General features: G+C 39.1%; 2 protein-coding genes across 3 annotated transcripts in view; one reads left to right on the forward strand and one right to left on the reverse strand.

The window, feature by feature from the left end:
- LOC117390468 (KATNB1-like protein 1) overlaps window positions 1–26,319 on the reverse strand; it is a 28,664-nt gene extending 2,345 nt beyond the window's left edge. Inside the window, exon 1 of the mRNA XM_033988212.2 lies at window positions 26,247–26,319. The gene's annotated coding sequence lies outside the window, so the exon portion shown is untranslated. The remainder of the gene's footprint in view (window positions 1–26,246) is intronic.
- Window positions 37–11,544, forward strand: acp7 (acid phosphatase 7, tartrate resistant (putative)). 2 transcript variants are annotated; one of them, XM_055231032.1, is made up of 16 exons: window positions 56–93; window positions 373–545; window positions 1,295–1,374; window positions 1,472–1,592; window positions 1,756–1,956; window positions 2,978–3,160; window positions 3,241–3,266; window positions 4,407–4,504; window positions 8,370–8,432; window positions 9,603–9,717; window positions 9,794–9,907; window positions 10,445–10,511; window positions 10,720–10,787; window positions 10,868–10,939; window positions 11,142–11,279; window positions 11,360–11,544. In XM_055231032.1, exons 4-16 carry the CDS (start codon window positions 1,484–1,486, stop codon window positions 11,423–11,425), a joined length of 1,320 nt encoding a protein of 439 aa, XP_055087007.1. In that variant the 5' UTR covers window positions 56–93; window positions 373–545; window positions 1,295–1,374; window positions 1,472–1,483; the 3' UTR covers window positions 11,426–11,544. The 2 variants fall into 2 exon arrangements, with proteins under 2 accessions (XP_033844102.1, XP_055087007.1); XM_033988211.2 differs by lacking the exon at window positions 373–545 and having other exon boundaries at window positions 37–93.
- Window positions 26,320–26,528: the final 209 nt, after the last annotated feature.

Here is a 26,528-nt window from a genome sequence, read left to right on the forward strand (position 1 = left end):
AAGCCGTTTGAACTCAATTTCCCATAATTCACCTGTCATACTTTTCATGTGACGTATACCGGAAATATTCCAGAAGAAAACAAAGGTCGCTCTGTGAGTTTTGTTTCTTAATTTATATATTACACGCTATTATTCCAGGATTATTTCACGAATTAAAGGCACGTTTATCATTCAGTTGTCCAAGAATCACCAGGGTTTTAGAAAAGTCAAATGTTTAGCAGGATCACGTGTTATTGTATAATCCAAATACACGCAGCAAATCACGGAAGCTATTGTCAAATTTAGTACGTGTTTTGAGATGAATCAGTGCGAGATCATTTATGTTAGTCAAGACAGCATTTATCTTTATCATATGCTCCCTCGTACTCACAGCTTTCTTGAATCACAAAAGCACACCAACTGCAGTCGTTATAATTCTTGATTGACTTCTTGGATGGACAAACTTCCTATCGAGGATCCTTCGGTCACTGTCATCTCTCCAACCGACCATTTGAACACATAATGCCGCCTTTATAAGAGGATGAAGTGCCCCATTCTTTTCACTTGTGAGTCAACTTGCGCCCTCTAGTGACCTTTACATGCTCAGGCAACTTGAGGTAACATGAAATAGACCATAACACATTTTCACTTTCAATAAATCCTACTGGCTTTATAACAAAAAAACAAAAAAACAAAAATATATATATATATTATATATATATATATATATCTATCAGAGTTGAAATATTAGTTTGCTTTTCTATTAGCTTCAATTTTATATTTGAACTACACAGAGAATACAATTTGTGGTAAAATGTGACTGTATAAAATAAATAAATAAACAAATAATGTAAAATACAATTGTAATATCTTTAAACTAGGCTAAAATATCCCTTATACATAGCTGAGTGTTTTTATTTGTCAAACGCCCCTTGGTTTCTCATATTTTTTTAAGGCTAATCAAGGTTCTTCATTGAAATTGCATTGTGTTCAGTCTCACTTTTGTCTCCAGTTGCCTCCACTACGTTATTTAGAATATATTTGTTTGTAACTACAGGGTGCTCTTGAATTCACACACCTCTAGCTCACACGGTCTTCTTTATTCCTGCATAGTCAGCCATTTTGTCTTTCTAGTGTATTGATCTTGGGCATGCCACAGCTTGTTTGAACTTAATCCTGGTGCACTTGACCTCACCAGCAGGCTACTTCCCCAAATGCACGATGAAAAACAGCATCAGCTCCTTTTATTCACACATGATCTGTTTCTGCACATGGTTTGCTGACTCTGCTCTGCTGTTTCGCTTTCATCATCCAGGGTGCTGTTCACTGATGCAAAGTCTCCCATTAGAAAGGCCTAAACGCTCGTATTATGTGAGCTGCTATCACTAAGCTCTGGTAAGGCTTCAGAGTCCACTTATAAATGTATCACATGATTATAGTCTTGTGATCGTATAACTGTATTGTTTTATATGACTGTGTTGTCCTATTGCAGACCAGAGACAACATGGAGCTTGTCTACACCATCTATCTCTTCTTAAATCTTGCTCCTTGGCTGGTGCTTGGTCTTCCTCCGATATGGACTCAACCAGAACAGGTGCACCTTTCATATCCAGGTAAAAATCTATAAAAATAATTTGTTTATGCAGCAATCACCATCATAAATTGATATTCATTTATATATTTGCCAACAATGGTTTATAAATTACTTTCACGTTAAGTATTGCATTATATTTGACATGGCCTACTCTGAGTATTAATTCTTTTATTTTCCTCTAGGTGTCCCAGGATCAATGGAGGTGACTTGGACAACCTTTAATAAAACAGACAGCACAGTGGAGTATGGGCTTCTGGGAGGCCGCCTCTTCGACTTGTCTACCCAAGGCAACAGCACTTTATTTGTGGATTCAGGAGATGAGAAGAGGGCCATGTACATCCATAGAGTCATCCTCATTGGTCTCAAACCCACCGCAACCTATGGTCAGTACAATAATGTTTACGCGCACTAGGGTCGTCAAAAGTATAAAAAATCTGATACTAAGTGATATAAAACTAGTATTGAAACTAGATACTCCTTTAAACAAGTATTGATATTAAAAAAAGTCATATTCCTAGGACAGAAATGAACCTTTCCTGAATAGCTTTAGAATGATTTTGAGCAGTTTCAGAACATACAGGCTCTTGAACCATGTTTGAACCTATCTGCACAACTGAGTGATTACACAGATATAAGGTAACATGGGAGTACTAAGTACAAGTACAAGTACTAAGATTTGATGTTAAAAATTATATTGTATTGTCTAAATAAAGAGTTTTTATTATTGTGGTATCAGAATCTGTATAGAGTCTATTCCTTAGTACCGAAATCAGGTGCGAAATTTTAATATTATGACAACACTAACATGCACACCAAATATCTGACCAATATTTGAAATCTGGAATCTCTAAATCTCACGTTAACAGTTACATCTTATTGACCTTATTCTGCCCCGCCCACTTTTTCCTCTAAATGCTCCAAACCGCGGTTACTTTGTGGAAGCACTTCTGGGTAAGCAAGAATCCCATTCATTTAAATGGAGAATTTGAGAAAAGTTTCACCTCAGAAATCTGATATAAAGTAGGTTGATTTTTTAAAAAATATTCAGTGTTCATGTGGCCATCAAATCAACAATGCACCAATTCTCTGGGAGGCTTTAAAACAGCTTTATAGTCCGTGTAGTATATAAATAATACCATCTCAATGACTGTGGTGGCGTCTACGGCAACTTCTGGAATAAGGTGAATTTGAGTAAACTAATGTCTTTCTGATTGTTCGCAACATGTTGCAAGTTGACTGACACATATCACCATATCACACACCAAAAATCAGATCTAATTATTGGGGTGTTTTATTATTCTAGTTATATGATTTTCACTGTCCATGTAAACATAACCAGTGATGGACGAGATAGGAGCACAGCCTAAATGATTACACCCTGTACCCTTTTTGTGCCCGTTCTAGTGTACCACTGTGGGAGCGATGAGGGCTGGAGTGATGTGTTCTACTTTACGGCCCTGAACGACAGTGTCCACTTCAGCCCAAAGTTTGCCCTGTACGGCGACCTAGGCAATGAGAACCCACAGTCACTGGCCCGTCTACAGAAGGAGACACAGATGGAAATGTATGATGTTATTCTACACATAGGTAAGCTTCACAATCAGTCAGCATCAGTTAGAATTACATGCCCCTCTAAATGAATCAAAATGTCTTGTTATGTTTTTCAGGGGACTTTGCCTACGACATGCACGAGGTAAGTTCTCTTTCCTCACTGTATCACATTTGTGGCCATTTAAGACTTTCACCAGAAGCTCATGGCATAAAGCCTATCATACGTGCTCCTAATTCCACAACGACAGATGAGATAAGCTAAGTGAGTTCCTCCCTGAACCTTACCAAATCCCTCCCTTTTATTATGTAAAAGCACATAGATACTAACACTCAGCTCTGATTAGGGCTGCATGATATGAGAAACACGTGAAATTTTCGATAACTATGTTTTGTATTGTAATAACGATATTACAAATTAAAACCAATAATATACATTTACTAGTTAACTGTGTAAAAGTAAAAACCTAACATATACTACACACTAAGATCAACCCAAGTCTAATATAGGACTTTATAAGGAAAAGGTTATGCTTAGTAAAAAGTGGGAATGTTCTATTGTCGTGATATATTTATTCTCTTGTGATATTGGTTATTGCATCAGCCAATATTGCAATATGGCTATTCTTGTGGTATATTTTGAGATGCAGCCCTAAGTAAATCAGTTGAAAAACTAAAATAAATATGTTGACATCTACACAGATACTTACCAATATTAATATGATATAGCATTAATAAATAATACAATGTAAAGCACTTTGGGTGTCTTGAAATATAAGTGCTATATAAATCCAGTGCATTATTATTAGGTATTGACACTGGAATAATGAATTAAACAGGAAAAACATTTACTTTTTTTCCTGATAGTCTTGATCTGTATCTAAAGTAATACAATAATAATATGGAATTTTAATCAAGTATCAAGCTCTTCCACTGTTTTGTCAACGACTGATGCCTACATTTTTGCAGGCAGAGATCCTTATGTAGTTATTAATATCTACCGGTTTATGGTATTGCTAACAGTAGATGCAATACACATACTATTGCTTGATTTAATAACCACATCCCCATTGGGCTGTCAGCTTGAATGCAAAAACATATCCTGTGGCTTTGGTGAGATTTTAAAATAGAAAACCAGACCTCTGAACTATGTGAATGATACTGTGCGTTCCTGGAGCAGTCTGCTAAAGCTGTTAATATTTAGTGGGCAAATGGAGAAAAGGTCTTCCTGTCTGGTGCTATGTGAAATATGTAGCGTCATGTCTGATGGTGTTCGTCGTTCCAGGATAACGCCAGGATCGGGGACGAGTTCATGAGGCAAATCCAGTCCATAGCAGCCTACGTGCCATACATGACCTGTCCCGGGAACCATGAGTCTACTTAGTAAGCTCAGAACTCTACACAAATATAGAAAAAAACTGTCTAGTAATTGTGCCAGTAGTGACTGTAGTAAATTTAGTGTTGTCACAATACTCAAATTTCAAACTCGATTTCTATACTAAGGAATAGTCTCAATACATTGATGAAAACGTTTTTTAATTTAGACGATAGAATGTGATTTTTAACATTAAATCATAGAACCTTCTTTTATATTATCATGTGGCCTTATATCTGTGCTGTCCTACAGTCGTCCAGGTGCTGATCCAGCTCAAATCAAGATCATTCTAAAGCTATTCAGGAAAGGTTCTTTTCTGTAATGTGAACATGACTTTTAGTATGGATACCTGTTCAAATGAGTATATAGTTTCAATACTAGTTTAGTATCAATTAGTATCTAGTTTTCGATTCTTTTGACAACCCTAATGCAATTACAGTTAAGGTATTTATTGTAGAACTTCTAGTAGTAACTGTAGTGGTAGTACAGAATATTACTATTATGCTAAAAGTTGTAGTAGTAATTGGATTGGCAGGTATAGTAAGTTTCTTATTGTTTTCAGGAAATTGATTTAATGTGTGTACTATTTTATATCTTCTTGGGTTATTATTTTGCAAATTTGTGTTTCTCACTGTTGGTATTTGTATACACGCATATCTAATTATTTCTCAAGGTTTATTTGAAGAAGTGAAAGCTCAGCAGAAACATCAAAACTCTATCTACGTAACGTCTGCCTGCTGTTCTCTATTAGCGGCTGTTTTCTCAGGGTTGTACTATAGTAATTAATGGGTTTGGGCAAAGACAGGAGTACATACTGTATACTGTGACTGCAAAGGTGGTCTGCCAAACACCACATGACAAATTACCTTCACGTTTGAACCGCTGTAAGTGAGAAGCACACAGACTGAGTTCAGGAACATTTGTCTGCTCCATTGGAACAGACAGAAGCTATTTTGGTCTCTAAAGACGGAGCAGCATTAGGAACATCCAACCTCCAAATAAAAACATGCTCTCCAAAACAAACACTGTGTTCTTCCCGGGTTTTATCAGGTCACAATCTGTTTTTATGTCATCTATGATGGAAAATATCTATCCAAACCAAATGTGTTATTATCATTTTGGCACAGCATCTTTCTGGAGGTTTACTCAAAGAATAGGGAGTGAACGTTTGCTATGTCAGTGCACAAACATGTGGTAAACAACTGTAGTTACATTATGCCAGTTTCTTTTTTACAGACGTTCTTTCAAATTACAAAACACTTCTGTAGGGATAGGGATTTAGGTAAGTGACTCATGTAGCCAATGTTTTATAACCTGAATATAGGCGGTTTGATCCCCGGCTCTGAGACTGCTGTTCTATGAAGTGTATTGCCCAACAATAAGACCCCACCTGCCTTGCCTATGTGACCAATTGGCAGCTACATTTCTGTCAGCCTCAGGGGTAGCACATTGAGTAGATATAACTGTGTCTCCCAAAGTGGGGGTCTCAACCCCCAAGGCGGTTGTGAAGCATGAGCTGGGGGTTGCAAAATAATTTCAAAGTGTCATTTTAAAATTGTGACACCATATTGAATCTATTTTTTAATTTTACACAGTATGTTTTAGTGGAGAAAAAAATAAAATTAAATCTAATTGTAAATGGTTTTGCAACATGAAATGATTAGATGTCCATTTTGCTTAGGGGGTCCCAGGTCAGTTGCATGGGGTCCCGGCCTGAAAAGTTTGGGAACCCGTAGTTTATATAGCTGTAGTGAGAGCTTGTAATGCACAAAATAAATCATAATCAGCCATTATATATTATTATTATTATATGAGAGGTTCCCTCAACATGCTTTTATCAATAGCATATTGACATAGTCATGGCGGTCATGATTCCACATTGTGTGATACTAAATCTCTCCCCTAAATGACCTTGCATAACATGCACATTTCACATGATTTACACCTCCCTGCTCCATAATATTTACCTATTCAACTGTGGCTGTCGTCTGGCCCCTTTCCCCTGCTCATCATTAGGAGGTTCAACAGTAGTCTCTTATTCTTGGCTTCATGTCTCACCACCAGATTCTGATATCAATACTAACATATTGCATAACCAGAAGGCCGCTTCTCTTAGCCCTCTCTCAAAGTGTGCTTTGCTTTGCGGTGTGTTGAAGAATCCAAACTTCCCAGCTGCTGGCTCACGCTCTTTCTTCCTCGCTCTGTTTCACTATATGCTCCCTGTTTCCAACCTCAAAGCCTAATGGGTATAAGGCAGTTATAACAGTGCTGACCGCAGCAGTTTGCACTCAGCATTCCTCTCAGATGAGAGTAGTTCAGTCTCAAAAGATGCTAGGACTTGAGTCAAGGCTGCTTTTGTTCACTATATGTAATGTATGCTTCAGTGTGGGAAGTACAAGTATGTCTAGTCATGGGAGCTGAACTTCTAAAACACTACCTCAGCATGGATTAGGCTGAAAATGTGCAAGTCTCCACACAGAGAGGAGTGTTGAGAAAGTCTTTTAGGTTCTCTGAACATTTTGTATTAGTGTTATTATTTATATTTACCCATTTGTTGCTAGGTTGTCATGAGGACATTTCATGATTTATATTAATTTATATTATTTATTTTGTTTTAGTAATAGCTATGTGAAAATGATACTAGTGCATCATATAGTATTTGTATATAATCCAATGTCTGTGAATGATGAAAGAGTGACAGATGCTTAGATCACTTGTGTAGTATAAACTGTTTACATGAATAGATACTTTGAGTTAGACCATTTATTTCCATGTACTGGCTGTGCCCAAAGCAAGGCTCAACACCAGAGTTGACAGAGCCTTTTCTGTGGCAGTGCCCAGGCTATGGAACAGCCTCCCTCTGCCTGTCGGGGTCTTTAACGCAGTTTGAGACTAGACTGAAAATCCACCTTTTCTCCCTAGCATTTAATACTGGCTAGACAGGATATCTTCCTTGTATTGTATTATCTGTATATTTGTTTTTGTTGACTTCTTATGTGACGCACTTTGGGCAGTTGAAACACAAGTTTTAAATTAATTTAATTGAAATTTAACCTTTCAGGCTAATGTCATTCTACTGTAGAGTTATATAGATATATTAAAAGTATAAGCGAACATGTTTCAAATACTCTTCCTTTAAACATGATCATAAACAAGGAAAGGTGGCTACTTTTCCACAAATCAACTTCTCTTGGTCTGCTGTTGCAAATAGCCTCCACTTGGTGTCACTACAACCTCAGATGAAGGGATTGTGGTCCTGCGCTTTTCTATACAAACCTCAGTGAGCACAGTGGGTTTAAAACCACACAGGCCATTTAAAGGTCCTCCCCTGCCCTCTGACCCCATGTCTCCTGTATTTAATGACTATTTATTACTATCACATTACATTAGTGGGCTATTTAAACTAACTGCAGTACTCTAAGAAACTACTGCAGTCTTTTGTCATTATACATTGTCAGTTATATTGGCTTCTATCTGTCCTAAGCCACAGAAGAGCCTGGCATGCATCCAGTCAGCTTTACAAAGTTTACATCGGGTTGTCTTCAGCAATATTTGGGCAAGGACTGATGTATTTGGATACCACTGTTTTCAGCATAAGCTGCCAGGGAGATTTTGGTGTGCCTTATCTCATTGTTCTTTCATGCAGCTCTGTTGGGTGTTGAAAGAAAGTGGGGAAATTTGTCTATTGTAGACACATGCACTGTATTATAAATGGCAATTAGGTATATTTTTTACTACTTCCCTCATTGTTTTATGATGACCTATCGTGTGCTACATCTGTTCAGGATTTAATAAGATCATCACTGAAAACCCAGCTATATTATAGACCATTAGTTCCTAGTGGGGATTAACTTGCCCATTTTCTTTTCACAGTAACTTCTCCAACTACAGAAACCGTTTCAGTATGCCAGGCCAGACGGAGGGCCTCTGGTACAGGTATGCACAATAATAATCCCCAATACTGTCTAAACAAATGCATCACATTAATACATATATTTCTGTTGTAACACAATGTTGGTATTTAACAAAATTAAGTCTAGTTTGTGAAAAGGTTTCAGGTAGGAGTGCTACTTGGATGTATAGAGATGCAAAATCGTCCTTTTGGTGCTCTTCAGTGTAGGGACTGGTCTCAAATACAAGGTTAGAAAAAATCTGAGGCACTCAAAAAGTACAAAATAATTTAAAAAGCCTTTATTACCACAGTAAGTCTAGTTTGTGTTTAGAGCTATAATTCACTTACAAGCTTATTTTAGTCATTTAGGCTCAGTTTATTTCCATACAATGAAGTGACTGGAAGAGCTCAGTCCTAATAAAACATTCTGTCTTCTGGACATTCAGATTTATTTGCATTAGTAACTTTATTTTTGAAGAGCCCAAAATTACCGCAGCAGTCACCTTGCAAGGCCTAATACTGCAGAAAAATAGAAAATTCATTGGTTGAATTTTAGACGAAGGAGTAACTAATATTCACAGAAAACATAAACTGGAACTAAATAACTAAAGTCAAAGCCAAATTCAATATGTAAATAACATATAAATTGTGATTTTCTTCAATTTGAATGTCGTAGGATTGTGCCTCTAAACATTTCATTTCATGCATTTCTACTTACAATGCACTCCTAAATTAATTAAACAAGTGTGCAGCCCAGACTTATTGGGATGTATTTTCAGTAGTCCGGTCTCCAGCTGCTGTCTGCTGGCACTACACAAAGGGTCCATACATCCCATGAGTGAGTCAGAGGGTCTGCAGACCACTCTCTCTCTCAGACAGAAAGAGAATATTCTGTAAAACCACAAAACAGCTGCCCACTCCACTCCACTCCTGGCTCCCATCCCCTCATCATGTGCATGCTTATGACTGCATTTCCTCAAAAGCTCCTGGAAACTACTGGAAACCATTGCTATAGCGCTATCCAATTTGTTCAGTAAAAATTGTTGCCGTCGTCTGCTGGCCTGTAGACTGACCAGTGTTTCTATGGCAGTGTTATGATGCTGCGGCTGTGTCTCTTCACACATAGTGGGGGTTAAAGCACGGCATGCTTTAGTTCAACATGGTCTCTTCTGCGGGTCAGAGCTGTGGATCATTTTAACAGCTTGTGTCCATAGTTGGAACCTGGGGTCGGCACACATCATCTCCATTTCCACTGAGGTTTACTTCTACCTCGACTTTGGGCAGGAGTTGATTTTCAGGCAGTTAGAGTGGCTCGAGAAGGATCTGCAGGTTAGTTGTTTATTTCTTTACAAATCATTCTTTTCCATGCTGATTTAAGTATTTGGGTTTCTTATGTTTTGCACAGGAGGCGAACCATCCAGAGAACAGAGCCGTGCGTCCATGGATCATTACGATGGGACACAGGCCGATGTACTGCTCAGATGATGACCAAGATGACTGCACCAAGTTTGATTCTTACGTAAGATGCAAGCCACTTCATACATAGTGGTTATCTATTGCAGTGTCTTAAAATTACAAATAAACAAAACATTGTCTGGCCCTAATTAAGTCAAGGCATCCCCTAGATCCCTATCTTGCAATTATAGAGGGTACAGTACATAAACTGATCATATCCAACATCTATTAAAACACATATTCCTTATTCTGAATTGAAGTTAGTATGTTTGACCCTACCTCACTTAACAGAATCTTGCCATCTTGAGTGTAAAATCTCAACTAGATATAACCCTTGTATTTTGGCATGTGTTGCTACAGGTATTAGACTAAACTGTGCATTTAATGTTCTCCTGGCAGCACACAAGACAAGTTGGCTGTCCATACCCAAATGATTTACCTGGGCATAGGGCATAGCCATAATAACTTTCATTTAGACAAATTAGTTTCCAGTCAGAAGCCATAGTGCACTGACATCGGGTCAAGTACTGTTAAAAGTAGATGTATAGAATTACAGGTGCTAGCCAGTTCATGCTGTCACTGTTCATCTGCTCTCCATCAGGTTCGAGTGGGGCGCAATGACACCAAACCTCCCGCTCCTGGTCTGGAGGATCTGTTCTACCGCTATGGTACGCTCATCATGGGACAACCAGTATACTGTGGTTTTTGGTCTTTACCCATTTTAAAAACATTTACAAAGACAATGAAATATGTACATAGTAAATTACTTGCATTGTTCTAGCTGTCATCAAACTTAACATTTGACGACAAGCATACCCTGTCTGTTTGTTGATATTTTTCATATTGCCACACTGGTTTTGTAATGTACTGTTCCAGGAGTGGATTTGGAGTTATGGGCACATGAGCACACATATGAGAGACTGTGGCCTGTCTATGGGGACAAGGTCAGTCCCATGCAAATGTTTGACTGTACAGTGGCATCATGTATGTTTGAAGATTGGTTAAACTCTTTGACACTCTGTAGGTGTACAATGGGAGCATGGAGCAGCCTTATGTGAACCCTAAAGCCCCTGTCCATATTGTCACAGGCTCAGCAGTAAGTATACTTCCAGAGATGTTACACAATGTACTGGTGTGTAGCAGCTGCTCTGTCACATGTGTGGGCTTACAACAGGTTCAGTCTTTGATGTGGTCCTGGGCAGTACAGGCGTCACCTAACCACAACTCATGACTCAACCCAGATCAGACTTCTACTGTGCCAGAGACAGTCAGCTTATGTATGAATGACTTCTTTGCAGGGCTGCAGGGAGAGAACTGATAAGTTTAACCCCAACCCCAAAGACTGGAGCGCCTTTCGCAGCACAGATTATGGCTACACACGCATGCATGTGGTAAATGCCTCACATCTGTACCTGGAGGAGGTTTCTGATGATCAGGTAAGAGTGGGGTATAGGAAGAATATGAATGTCACTCCAAAAATAAAGATACCCTAACTGAAACTTCTCCTCTGTTTCAGAATGGAAAGGTGATTGACAGTATATGGCTGGTGAAGGAGAAACATGGACCCTCAGCCTGGTTGTGAAGACCCACACCGTCAGGATCAGGAAATGCACTTTAAACTTTGAATTGCTGCAGGTGTTCACACTGTATAATTTTTCCCCCTTTATATGTATATGTTTTAAATAAATGTTATTAACTATCATAAGTTGAACAGAATCTTGCATTACATTAATCAGTTGGGTAATTTCTTTAATAATAAAAGTGAAATTTGCATATCAGTATGTATCAGATTCAGAAGTAACTGCAGCAGCACTATATTTAAACATTCCCATGCTCCATGAATATTGAGCCTTAGACTGTGTGAGTGATGGCCTGACATTTCATGAGCCTCAGTCCCTTCAGAGCACACGTTGTAAACACCTGGAAATGCACTTCTCTGGCACAGGTTTTGTCTGACTCCATCCACATGACAGAGGGGCTGCTGGGTGCTTCTATCTAACCCTGCATCTGTGTTGCCAGAGGAGCCAGAGACAGCCCAGGGCCAGGAGTCTTATGTAACTGAGGGAGACTTGTGGCAGACAGGACCTTCCCGCAAAGCTGCAGCATCGCCATGGTGGGATTCGGCACAGCGGGCTCTGGATACACTGGCAGACAACCAGTGCAGATCTGCATACATCTGGTTTAAACTTGTTAGGCTGGCTGTTAGAGCTGCACTCTCACTCTGTCTTTGCATAATTCTATTGACACTGCAAAGTCTGCAAACATAACAGCAATTAGACGTCAGCCAAATGTTCATATGCTAACATATAAGAGTATGCTATTGGGTAGAGATCTTATCCAAAGCACATGCAAGGCCATGAGAGAAGTCACTCATGGAAACACCGCATGACCAAAACAAAGAGGAGAGAAAAAACAGTGCAGCAGCTAACATGGACTCCAGATGTGTCAAAATATTTAAGTCCTAAGATCAAGTTTCTAGTATAGAACTCACAAGTGGTCAAGCATCAAAAAATGATTCTATGCTTTGGAGAAGTGTCCCACCATCATGCTCTGTACTCTCCTCAGTACCCAAAACCCTGTTGGATGCCACTGACCAAGACACCCATGAAAGGAGAGGTGCTGAGCGCAGACTGCAGACTCCAGCAGGGGGTTGCAGGTCCTAACATGCTCACAATCACCACATTTGTTTACAACCACCGCAAGCATGTTTACGGTCCTATAAAGACTCCCGTTTTCCAGTTTGTCATATACTATGCATGGAACAACACTGATGGAACATACTATTCCCTCTTAAAGTCACATGGCGTTCCTCTTTGTTTAGGAATTGATCAGATTCCAGGAAAAAGCATGCAGTGAGAGAGTAACATAATTTCAGGTGAAACATGAGGGCCTTAAATTAATGACATGATAGGTTTGTGGCGATGTGCCAAATGACTTCTGCTGACAGAAAGTGAGTGTTGCCTTGAACAAGACTGAAGGTTCAGATGATTACTTTCTATTTTTAGATCTATTTTGCAGCATACACAGAGCAGGTTGTTTTAGCAAGCCCATCTTTGAAATCCTGTCACTGATTCAGACATAGAGAGTGTGACCTTTGACCCCACTGCGGCCCATAGAGGTGCTACATTTAGCTAGAATCTGTCCTGTTTGCCTAACACTGCAGCTCATAGAGGAACTGCTGTCTGGCTAGCCCACTAACCTCCATTGGACCTGCCATGATAGCATACCTTTGCTATTAGCAGTCTGTCTAACTAGTATCTGTCTCGTAATGTCACAGTTTTTCTATGCAGAGACATTGTTCAGCCTCAGGGGAGGTTTCTTACTCACACATCCACAGGTGAGAACTATGACACTTAACACTTGCAACACACTGTTTATGAGTGTTCATTTTATCACGCAGGTGCCCCTCAGCTTTCACAACAACATATACTGACAGCTGTATTTCAATTATTCTGACCCATTTTCAGTTCAGACGTAAAAAATTACTACACATTCTTTTTATGTCTTGCAAACTACCAATAACAAATCAGATGTTCTGCTCTTTTCCATTGTTTTGAAATCTCAAAAGAGGTTAATTAACACAACTAATTGTTTTCCATTCCCAGGCAAGCACAAATAAGGAATATGTCAGGAAGGGCATCCAGCATAAACAGCCTAAACCAAATCGATTTTGAAGTAAATTACTTTACATTCCAGGAGCCTATTTATTTATTTTGACAAAGATTACAAGATACAAACTGATACAAACAGTAAAATGAGCTAATGGAATCTATGTGAACTTAACTAGCCTTTATTTCGTAATGCCTGTGTGTGTGTTTGTGTTTGTGTGTGTGTGTGTGTGTGTGTGTGTTGTCGCCTCTTCACAGATCTGGCCTTCAAATTAGCCTCGTCCATCACCAGACTGTCTCCAAGTTAAGTTTAGTGCCATACATTGGAACAATCCAGTCAAAGTAATAACATCACCAAGGAGAGAAGCAGGTGGTAGACCCTCCACCAGAAAAGATACATAGTGCACCATTAATATAGCCAAGTTTGTACTAACAATAATAGTACCAAATACACGTAAAGTTAAAGTTATATCCCTGCAAATACTTTCCACAGTGCAAACATCAACACCAAAATGTAGTGGATTTAGGATTTGACATTGATAAGAAAACTGCATACACACACCACCACATTATGACACTGGGCTTGTCCTGTGGAGGTGAACAAAACACATTAGATACAAAACCAGATCTACCTGTGAAGAAAGTGTATTATTACAGTAGTTATGGGGGGGCTTTAGGGCACCTGGGTTAAAATAACAGCCCTTACAGTTGATCACTGGGAATGGCCTCACAACTATTCCACTGGAGACTGGAGCCACACGTGCACTGTCCTCCCAGCATCACAGTGCACGTGTATGAGCACACTCCAGGATCATTACTGTATGTTTTCACTATTCATTGTGGCAGAGCTGTTGCGTGCTTAGATCAGGTTACCGTATGGGATGGCTACTCTTCTTAATGTATGTGCTAACCTTTGCATTAGCCGAGGAGAATATGAAGAATGGGCCTAAATGTCTAAATGTGTATAATTATTTACACATGGCGACATTTCCATCCATTCCATAAAAAGTAAATGTAAAGCAGGAGTGACAGGGATTTAGCCTGGAGCCTCCTGATTAGCCAAACCACAATTTACCAGAAAGACAGCAGCATGATAACCAGCAGCATTAATCAAAGAAGAACAAGCTAATCCATTGTCCGGGAATCTGAGATGTTAGTGTGGAAAGTCTTTGGTGATGACACTAGTGGACACTGCTGATTGTCTGTGTTACATGTGAGTCAATAGTTTTGGTAATTACTGAAAGAAGAAAATCGGCAGACTATAAAAACGAAAAAATGTTTCCACTTTGTTTTAAATTGCGAAATCTTCCTAAAAGGTTTCAGTTTGAGTCAGAGATCAAATTGTGTCCATATGAAAGGCTCAGAATGCACAAGGGTTACTGAAAGTTTAGTTTCAATGCAGATTTATTCAAGTACATTTTAATTTTATTTGCATATTTAAAGGTCTGGTGCATACTTGTTTGATGTTATTGCTTTGCCTGGAATATTCCACAATATGACATTAAACTAATGTTGAGGAAAACAGCCTTTTCTTCTTGTGTTCGTTAGTTTCTGCTAAGACAAAGAATAACTGACCCAGAGATAAAATTCAAAGAAGAAATTTTACGCATATACAACGAGTTTTATAGGCATACTATAGTGGGAGGCCACCATGGTTTAGACTTAGCACCTCTTCGTTGGTGCACAGGTGAGCCAGGCCTCTTGGCACATTGCACAGTCTTATCAGACTGTGACGAGCATCCTTGCTGGCTCAACCAGGGTGAATCATGAGTATCAGCCTATCAATAAGTCATTGCCCTACTTAGTTATTTGATTAGATATATAGATAGATATAGAATATCTTGTACATGTCCTGAACATATATCTGTGTCACACAGTTCTAATCTAGTCCTCGTCTTCACATGAGCACTGGTACAGAAATGAACTATAGCAATACAATAACAAACTATAGCAGTGGTTATGCAGAATAGCAAAGCATAGTTATTTATCCTAACACTAATCTAACTTGTATTTTAACTTGCATCGCATATAATACCTTGGAAAAGATGCTGGTTTGCCCCTCTACAAATCTGATCTGTGGCTTCATCTGCTGATCTCCATGGAGATAAATAAATTAACACAGTATTAGAATCTATTAGAATCTAGGCAAAGCATCTCTATGGAGACAAGGTTGTGGCAGACCCTCCACCAGAAACATTACATAGTGCACCTTTAAAGAAACTTTCTGTCACAACTCTGATTATTAGAATATTCATGTGAGAACTCTGTATATATGTATGTGGCCATGGTCATGGTCATTAGGTTTGTCCTTTAAGAGCTCAATCCAACAAGCCAAATCTAAAACCAATGCTGTTGATTTTGTCATCGCTTATATCCAATATGCAAATATCCAGATTCCTGAAGAAACTAACAGCAGACAAGTTTCCTCTGGTCAGGACAGATAGTGCCAGCGTCTAACAGCAGCTCAGGACCGCCCTTAGGCTGGTCGTGCCAGGACACGCAGGGCAAATTGTGTGGCAGAGCTGTCTACTGCCACGCACATTGTCTACTCTCACGCACCTGATCATAACCTGATCATTTCTGTTAGTGACTAGACCCAAGAATTCACTGTATTACTACGAAAATTTGCATTTTAACAATATTCATTTTGGCCTATATTGGCCTATTGAATGTTTTGATGTCACCTGAAACCCAGCAATTCAGCCTAGGTCTTATTAACAGACATTTGGCTACAGTTCCTCACCTCTACAATTACAAAGGCACTAAACTGGTATTTCTTAAGACTGTTGTATACAATTTGAACTTTTTGCTAAATGAAATAAGCCTAACCCTAACAATAGAGGCAATTGAGTTAGCATGGGAGCCTTCAAATCATAGCAAGAGAGAGGTTTACCTTAAAAATGTTCATCCCTTCACTGGAAACAAATACACAATAAACCACAGGCCTCTCTGTGTATTTCAAACACACACAACAGCTACTATTTGACACGACAATTACCCAGGAGTCCCCAAAGGAAATCATTGGGCTCTGCTGGAGTTGTTATGATAGGGGCATAAGCCAGTTCTGCACATACAACGATATTTCAACACCTTATTTCCCATGTGGTGTTGATTTGACTTCTAGATCCACCGATATCCGCTCCGCTACTGACAAGGCGGCTCTGTGGTGGACTTTTGAGGGCTAGCTAATAGACCGCTTTAACTATTTCGAAATGAACTGAGTTGCGCCAGGCATTAATATCTTTCATTCAATTTTCAAGCATTGACATGGCAAACTCCTTGGTTCTCTCGTCAATAGACAGAGTGTGTTGTGCAAAGCCTGGTCAAACTAAGAGGACGTGTCTGGCTGTTCATCTTCTTCAAAGCCACTTAAAGGCTGTAATGGTAATCAGAAAGTGTTATTTTGAACAGAATGTGATGGTCTAAGCGCGTTTCTCTGAGGTAAAGGTGGTTTTGAATATTTATTGCGCTTGCTGTGCTTTCCAGTATCCACTGAAGAAAAAACAGCGGCTTACCAGCTCGTTGGGTAAAGACAGAGCCACGGGTGTGCAGAGAAAACACAGATGTCTCCCAAGTGAAGAGCATCAAATATTCAGAGAATCTTCGAGGCTGCAGCGGGTTTTGTCATTAAAGGTGACCGATGATCTGGCACTAGGGACGTGCTTAGACATGCTGGTATGTCGACTGTCTAGACCTGAAAGATTGAACTATTTATCTATGTGAAGTATAACTGAGGTATGACTGAATACTCAAGTTATGTGATCAGATGCTAAAAATAGCCTTATTTGGGTTTATATTCTGTCAATAGAGAGTAGAACTTCTGTGAGTTTTTGCTAGTCGCTAATCCATGCCGACAGATTTGATGATGTTATCATTTCAGATGGAGGACAGGGGCCTCATTCTCTCATGTCACCACTAGATGCTATCTACATTACTGCAGTTTGATAGTGTGCCAGCTTTGGCAGAAGACAGATGAAGAGCTGACAGCACAGGTGAGCTGAATAAAGGCCAGGTGAGGGCAGGGGGGAGGAGGGAACAGGTTTTATATTTGCATCTGCTGGTGAAAAAAAAAAAAAAAATCAAATCAACTTGGGGCGACAGTGGCTCAGTGGTTAGAGTGTTGGTCCCCCAACCTGAAGGTCTGAGGATCGAGGTATGTGCGCGAATGATAGGTGGTGGTCGGAGGGGCCGATGGTGCAGGTTGGCAGCCTCGCTTCTGTCAGTCTGCCCCAGGGCAGCTGTGGCTACAGTAGTAGCTTACCATCACCAAGTGTGGAAATGAATGAATAATGACTATAGTGTAGTGCTTTGAGAGGCTTTGAAAAGTGAATTACATTAAGTGTAAGCCATTATTATTTTCTCAGTCACATCTTTGAGGTTGAAAAAGGGCATTACTTTCTCAAGTTATTTGGAAAAATAATTTTTATTTTGTTTATTTATGTTGACAGAAATATTAACCATAAACCAGATCAACAAATCTGCAATCTGACATTTAAACAGCAGATTCCATCGAAGTATTCTGACCTGTCCTCCAGCTCAATGAATGCAACTTATCAGGTTGCCACTGTCAGAGCAAAACAGATTGTGTATTAGGTTAGTAGTAAAAACATACAGGTAGTTATTGTTTTGTTTTTTTTATTCAAGGGTTACATAAGAGTTAGGTTACCATCTAAGTGCTTGAAACACAACTGGTTATCTGATTGACATTCTGTAACAATACTCTAAGGCGATAACAGTGCAAGTTGTTTCAATAGATTAGTGAAGATAACTGCAGGAGCCAAGCTAACAATAGCTAACACAAACACAGCGGGCTGGAGTTTGTTCTACCTTACAGTAAGTATGTTTGACCAGCCATTAGCCGAACCGCGGTATGAATTTAGCCATGGAGAGACTATTTTCTGTGACCACCTACCATCTTAGGTAACCTATTCAAACAGATGTGAACTGAAAGGCTTAATGATCGTGCTGACAGCAGTTATGGGAGATGTCTGTGTTCTTGTTGAGAGGAAGGGACTGCTAGAATTACCCGCAGAAACCGAGCGATGTTGTGGTCTCTGTCTCTTAATGCGAGCTGCAGGGAGACGAGGTGTGCTAGCTTCGTTTTTCGTGCCTGACTTCAGAATTTGTCCCAGCACCAAAACCATCGTGGCAGACAGAAGATGGAGAAGCAATGTTTTTCTTTACCACCTAAAATGTGTTCCGTCATTTGCGCCAATGTCACCTCAATTAGGCATTAGTGTGCAGATTGAATACAGCGCAGAGCTTTAAACAGCCGCTTTGTGTTTTTGTAGGTAGATGGTGGATTTGGAAAGCATCTTTAACACCAATCATTGTGGGTGGTTCAACTGATGCCAAAAATGTAAAATGGCTTGACATGTGTTAGCGAGTAAAGGAGGTAAGTGCTGGCCATTTCCAAAAAATACTTGGATTGAGTCAAAATAAACTTTGACAAAGTAAAGGTTATTCAGGGGGGTATAGTTTGAAAAATGCAATCATCTTTACAGGTTTGACGCTGGATCTTCAAAGAATTTCTTATCTTTCCTGTAACAGTTCCCTTGGCTTCAAACGGCTGATGCCCAGTACATGGGCCTCACTATCTGATGGAGGCTCAGTCAGCTGTAATAATATGATCTCCATAACAGACTGCAGGCCAAAGTAAAGGGGATTTTGTACAGTAGTCAAGAACTATACACGTGTCTTTCTCAACATCTGAATAATATTTAATATAATAAATTTGAACAACAATTCATAAAATCTCCAAATAAAATGGTGGAAAACCCAAAATAATTTTGGATATAATAAACTCTCTGGCCAGAAGAAGTCTAAATTTCAAAGACACAAATGGTATTCATCACCAGATATCTCTCCAGACATTCTTTTAAAATATTGCAAAGACTCAAAATCAAGGTCAGTGCAAACATGACTGTTACTGGCTAAACAGAGTCCAAGGCCTGCTGCCTGCTGGGCCCGAGCGCCAGAGAACATGAGGCCACATGTCACTATAATTCTGTAACATCTTATCTCCATGATTGAAGACCTCTGAGGGCTGTGTAGTGTTCCAGCTCATTGAAAAAGCAGACACTATCTGTCCTTTTGCACTGTCATTGCTTTAAAAATGTACAAAAATGTGGTTTGTCACGAAACTACAGCTTTGCCCTTGTGGTTTGCTTCATCATAGCTCAACTTGTCCCAGTTTTAATAAAATGCCTGTGAGAGACTTTTATTAGCATCTGGAAATATCTTGAATGTCTGTATCTGAACAACAAAGCTTCATCATATGGCACGCACATGAAGGGCAGTGCAGACACAAAGAGGACAGCATGGTGCTGCTCTGTCCCTGTGTCCATCTAACACAAACCAGTGTCTGCACTGTGCCCATGTCCTCATGTCTAATCTGCTCCAGGTAAAGAGGCACAACTTCAGCAGAGCTTCTGCCCACAGGTGAGAGAATCTGGTGTTTAAATGTAACCTGGCTCACGGCAACCTGGCATGTTTCTTTATCAATCTGCAATGGCTCTGGGGGAAAGGCATCGTAAAACGTACAACGTCCTGATGATTATTTAAATCTTGGTCGAAGCCTCACAACAGCGTAACAAGATGAAAAATATAACTTTGTTACATTCATTTGAGAGAAAAGCACAGACATTTTCCATGTCAACAAATAGGTAAAATAGGCTAAAGTACATCTGTAAAGCACACCTGTACAGTACATAGCAAAAGAAAATAATACCATTTGTAAACTGGACAAAACGTTGTAGGAATGAAGACATTTTGCTGCTCATTCAAGCCAGTTCTTCATTTCTGGTCAGATTACTGGTGGACACTGCCTTATATCTATTTGAAGATATCTATTATATCTATCTGCCTTATAACTCCACCCTCGCACTCAAAACAAAACTAAGAAAACAACAGGGCTACCCAGGATGCTAACAGGTGTGAAATCAGTCATTAGGGCCTTGAAGGACTATGCTAAGTAGAACTCAGGCACAGTGCACACTTAGGCTAGCACAATAGACCTAGCCTAGAAAAAGAAACCGTAAACAATAGGTGTTTCGAGTTTCAGTGTAGCTCACTCCTCCCTTCAGATAGATTTAAGACAGTGTCCACCTGTAATCTGACCAGAACTGAAGACGTGGCTTGAATGAGCAGCGAAACATCTTCACTCCTACAACATTTTGCCCAGTTGACAGATTTTATATGTTTTGTTTGCTATGGATCAGAACTGGACGACTGAGGGATTACACAGATATCTGTAAAGTACATCTGTCGGTGTCACAATATTTGTTTTGCTTCACTTGAACACAAACTTCAGTGCTGCTTTGTGGTGGGTATGCCAACCATGTGTTGGGCCTATCGCACCAGTGGGGGGCACGCTAGGTTGGATTCTCATGAGTTTGTGAACTCACAAATATCACGATTATCCATCTTGCAGAGCAAGGTTAGTTTAAATGAGGACTTCCTTTGACCTCGGTGTTCACCTCATCTGTCCTCTCTGATTCTGCATCTTCTATCATGGGCTGAATGATTCTGCAGAGTAACATTATTTTATTGTTGTTGGATTTTGAACAATCCTTTTCCTCGTGTGCAAAAAATCCATGTAATTTTGATGTAGTGGAATTTTATAGAGGAAACTGGTGGCAAGAATATGCAGAAAATAGAAACCTGTTATAATGTCTATGATGAGTCCTTATAAGGACTCAAAAGAGAGAGAAGAGGTGGTTATGATGTAAAAATGTATGGCAAACCACTGTCAGAAGTCTGTTTACTGTCTGGAAGAAGACACCTCAGACATGTTCCTGTTCCTCAGCCTGCTGGCTCCATGTAGCATCACACAAGCATGACAGCCCCTGCAACCACAGCTTTGGCCTGCATCTAATACAACTTTGGGAAACAGCGTCACTTCATTCATCTTAATACAGCACATGTTTTGAATGTGGTTTATATAAAGTATTCTAGACGCTCTAAAGATAAACGTCTAACTCTCCATCATATATTCCAAAACAACAAAGTACTCATGCTCAGAAACGATTCATTTTTCTCCTGCAGCCTTGTGTCTTATTCATGTGCAGTGTTACAGTGGGTATGTGGGCTCAGTAGCGCTCCTCTTCTGATTTCTCATGTCCTCCATTGTACTTTACCTCTCCCTCAGCAAAGTGATTACAACAGAAAGACAAACATAAACCACATTGATGTGGAAGGAGGCTGAAGTTGACATACTTAAGAATGTCATTTTTTTTAATTTCATCCATACTTGGATTCACAGGCCAAAGATGGATCTAAATAAACATGTGCATGCCATGCCAAATAAAAGCATCCTTACGTAGTTGACAGAGATGACATTTCTCTCATCACAAAGTGTCCAGTTGAAGTAATACATTATCCAAATGGGCAGGTCTGGTGAAGGGTGCTAAGAAGGACCAGATGATTCAAAGTGCCATAAGCTTTGAGGTTTCAGACTCTTTCAATGGATAACTACACATCACAACATAGCTATTTATCACATAAGACATTTTTGAGGCCAAACTTTAAACCTTTCTTTCCATATAATTATGTGTGAGGTCTATACTCAAGAGTGCTGTACAAAAATTGAGTTGTAATTGAAAGTGAATGATCTCAACATCAATAGTCCAATCTCTTGGGGGTGCTAATCACAGATTCCAAGTGCCATTTCCTTCAAAATGTATTAATAAACATTTTACTGGTGCTCTGTTAAATGGAAATGAAAATATTGAATGAGAGGAAATTGGTGGCCATGTCTCAAATGGTGTCACTGGTCTGGTGGCCAACAAAAGAACACTGTAGCTAAGGAGGGGCAGATGAATTTGAAAATATACAAAAACTTTATTTTTTGCCACATTTTCATGAGCCTAGTTAACAATGTATGAAGTCTAGTGAAAACCAGCATAGTTTTGGGGACATATTCACTGCTCATCATTTATTCCTTCTGAAAATAGTTTTGCATTGTGATTGTGTGATGCTTGAGTAAATAGATCCTAAATTATCATACAGTTTCCTCTGGGTAATAGCATTTGTTGTGTTGTGGTTGGAGTCATTATTTGGTTGGTTGGACCTGATTATTTCATGCAATAAACTCAAATTTGTCTAGGCTATTTATTGTCCTGGAGGTAATGCTACAGTTGTTGTTAGCTTAGAATGCATTAGGAAAGTCAAGAATAAATTTGTCCCACTGCAAATAAATCAATGCATTAATTCTGATTTTTCAGTAAAAATCAGGTACTGTGCCATTAAGGAGTGATGCACTTTAAGGTCACATTTTTTCAGTTTTCTAAAACAAATATTAGGCCTTTCAATGCAAGGATTCACTACATTGTCAACTTTCAAAGAATTCTTATAACCTCTCTCACCTCCCAAAGAGTTTTGGTATTGGGACGGATCCATGTGGAACTCCACCTGGAAAACAAAACAGGTGAAAGGACAGAGCATTCTCAGGAATGCTGCCTATTTTCCACAGGGGTTTGAGGCATAAACATTGACCGTGGGGGACTGGCTGAGTGCTGTGAGTGAGCAGCTCTAATGTTGGCATTGTGCTTGGTCAAAGCAGAGGGGACAGGAGATTCCACAGCTACTCTTAAAATAATCAAGTGTGGCCTGATCCCACCCTTCACAGGAAAGAAGGAAGAAGATCAGATGGAGTGAGACAGAGACTGGCTTGTCCTTTTATCCAGTGGAATGAGAAAGCTAAACACCTGCGTTTGGACATTCAATAAAGAAATCACTAATCCGTAAGTAAGTATGTACTAGGTCCTCTCTTTTGTTTTTGTTTTTTGGATTCAGTTTGTTCTGTACAGTGAAAAAAAAAGTGCCGTATTTTCTTTAGGATTCCATTGTTGACACCCAATACATTACATATAAGACACGGCATCCTTTGAAGACTGAAACATTACGCATAAATCGTCTACAGATTAAGAAGTACATTTTCAGACATAATAGAGGGCGTGATATGTATTCAAAAGGTGCGTCAAGTTGTATTTAAAAATCCAGAGAATGTAGAAGTATTACGCATGTTCTGGAGAAATGTTAACACCTGCAGCCTTTGAAAGTTGTACAGTCCCATAAGGAAACTGGTCTCCCTGTTGAACTTTAAACAACTTTGGACAAAACGTCAGCCTAAAGACAACCCACGGATTTTTCTACAACTCTTTCACAAATCACAATCAGAAGATGTAACTATGACTCTACCAACATCAATCCATAAAAGGCCGAGGAGGAAGTGATGTAGGGTCCCTGTAGGATCCGGGGAGATATGGGAATGAGGGGGAGCAGCTGCCGACTCACTGACTCATTTTTACCTCTGGAGGGAACAGAGGACCAAGGAGGAAACAGCAGCAGTAGCACCCTGGACCAGACACACAGCAGAACCAGCCAGGACCAGCACAGTCAAGTCCACTGTACAGAGCTATTTTGGGCTGCTGTGGTCATCTACCTTGGACAACGTAGAGTAGAGGCCTTCGTTCAACTTGTACTTCCATCTGTCTTTCAGTAAATAAAAGTAAAAGGTTTGTGGAGATGCAATCCCGCTCAGTGGAAGGGCACATGTTTTTCAATAAGCACTTCCGGTTAAGTGGGAATCCCATTAATTTAAATAGACAATACAGTATGGGAAAAGTTTCACCGCTAAAATATGATATAAAGTTAGTTGATTTGTGTAAAATGCTCAGTTCAGTTCAGCTTTAAAATGAATTTGTAATCAGTATAGAGCTTATTTGGTGTCAAGATCGGCAGCCCCATGCAAAATAACACAACCCAATTGATGATGGCAGCGCCCACAGCAACTTTCAGAATAAGTTAACTATCAACTATCAAGTAATAAATTAACTGTTCCTCAGTGGTAGCTTATGAAACAGATTTAGCACGTTAGCATGTGGCTTGCAGCACATATAAATAAATATTGGTGATTGTCACAAGTCAGCATATCAAGCATGAACTATTGAATCTTATACAAGAAATGGGTTAAAGATCTCACTAATTGAGGGTTACAATCCATCACCATCAGTAAACTACAAAATAAATGCTTGGACCAAATAATACCAACCAACAATAATCAACGATGGCAAACATTTAGCACCAAAAATATTTCTGGTTAACCAATACCGTAATCCCTTTTAAGAACAGACGATTTGCATTTAGTGATATGGACCGTGTTGATGAAAGATTAGTGTAGGCACTGCTAATTAGCTTGACCATGACTCAGCTCTAGCGTCCTCCTTTAAACTTTTCCCGACAAGCATTGCATGAGTACAATGGAATGCATATATCATCAGTATTATTTATTACACCCATGGACTTCCTCGGACTTCAGAATGTTAAATATCTGTACTTTTTGGGCTACTGAATCGAGCTCGCAGCTGACTCAAACTTCATAAAATCATCACAAAATTGTCATAGATTTGCAAACTGTTATAAACTTCTATCCAGATGTTTCATTTCTGCAGCACTGTCTACCACCCAAGGAGATGCGTACCTGTGTGTGGGCATGTTAAAAGATAAACCAAGTTGGGAATATGATTTTGGTGTTAAATTGGATGATCAACAGTGGATCAAAGTACTAAATGATGCAAAACAAATCACTAAATCAAATAAATCTCATGAAGTACAGTATAAAATTATTAATAAAATGCATGTGACCCCTGTAACTCGGAGTAAATATGAAACTTGCACAACACTTTGTTTTAAATGCAAAAAGGAAGCAGGAACCTATTTTCATTTAATGTGGTCATGTCCAATTATTCTTTCATTTTGGTCTTCAGTTCTTCAGGAAACTGAAAAATATCTTGGAGTAAAAGTACCTGAAGACCCTAAGGCTTGTATATTGGGTATAAACAACTATACTCGAGAAACAAAAATGCTTAATGTTATTATGTACGCTGCACGCCTTTCTATACTCCAGGTATGGATCCAGGAACAATCTCCCTCCCTCACCCTCTGGCGTGAAAAACTTCTATCAATTTTGCCTTATGAAAGGCTTTACAATGTCCTTGAAGGAAAGCTAGACTCTTTTGTTAAGGACTGGTCGCCCCTGCGTGAGTTTTTAGGCCCAGAATGGCAGACAATAACACATATAGGTATGGACTAAAAAGTTAAATGGGTAATAGATTCCCTGTGTTGTTTTTTTTTTTTTTTTTTTTTGTGAAGTGAATCTGAAGTAGACCAGATTATTGATATTTTATGTTATAAAGGCTCCTTTTGGTATGATATTGTCCCCCTTGTGTGTGCTTATTTGGTGTTGGTGTGTTGTTGTTTTTTTTTTTGTTTTGTTTTTTTTTTTTTTTTTTTCTTTGTGTGTTTTTTTTTTGTTTTATATATTTGTGTTATCAGTAGATATGTATTCAGTTTGTTATTGTGAAATATCATGTAAATAAATAGTTAAAAAAAAAAAAAAAAAAAAAAAAAAGATAAACCAGAGATAAATATCTACATAAGCATGATTCCCAACCATAAATTAAAGAAAACATGTTGCTGGATCAAGAAAACTGATAAAAATGACAACTGAGCGATGACTATTTTATCTTCCAAGCATCAACAAACAGTGCTACTTCCACCTCCTCTGCTACTTCCACGTAAATGATTATGTTTGCTTCGAGTCCATCTGCTCTGACCACATTTGACAGAAACTCATAACATAAACAGATTACATGTAGGCCCTAAGCCATTGTCTGTGCAAAAAATAATGGCTAGACATCTGCAACTATGGAAAGCAACAAATAAACAAACGCGGAAATGACAAATGTTTTACTGGCAAAAAAATCCAACACAAAAAAGTAATGGGTTACATACCATTGTGTGCGAGCGTTGGGAGTCTCCATTGTGACACAGTGATTCTATCCTTATAAGGTATCGGCGGTTTCTGAAAAGTGTCGGAAAGGGACAGCCACTGTTAAAGTTTACTTATTACATAACATTCTTGGCAATGAGTGAAGTCTATGTACTGAAGGATTATTCTCCACTCCTGGCAGGATTTGTCAATGGAAGTGCCTGGAATGTGAAGAATGACTGGCGGTACCAAGACTGCTAATTCCATAAAATGAATAAACAACTGTGGTACGGATTGGATTAGAT

This window comes from Periophthalmus magnuspinnatus, chromosome 22, assembly GCF_009829125.3.
Source record: "Periophthalmus magnuspinnatus isolate fPerMag1 chromosome 22, fPerMag1.2.pri, whole genome shotgun sequence".
Classification (NCBI taxonomy): Eukaryota; Metazoa; Chordata; class Actinopteri; order Gobiiformes; family Gobiidae; genus Periophthalmus; species Periophthalmus magnuspinnatus.

Excerpts from the sequence above, each read along its gene's own strand:
- acp7 (XM_033988211.2), top strand. The coding sequence starts at position 1,484 with ATGGAGCTTGTCTACACCATCTATCTCTTCTTAAATCTTGCTCCTTGG. Across the intron at positions 1,957-2,977 it reads CAAACCCACCGCAACCTATG|TGTACCACTGTGGGAGCGAT; the intron begins GTCAGTACAATA and ends TGCCCGTTCTAG. Across the intron at positions 10,788-10,867 it reads GGCCTGTCTATGGGGACAAG|GTGTACAATGGGAGCATGGA; the intron begins GTCAGTCCCATG and ends GACACTCTGTAG.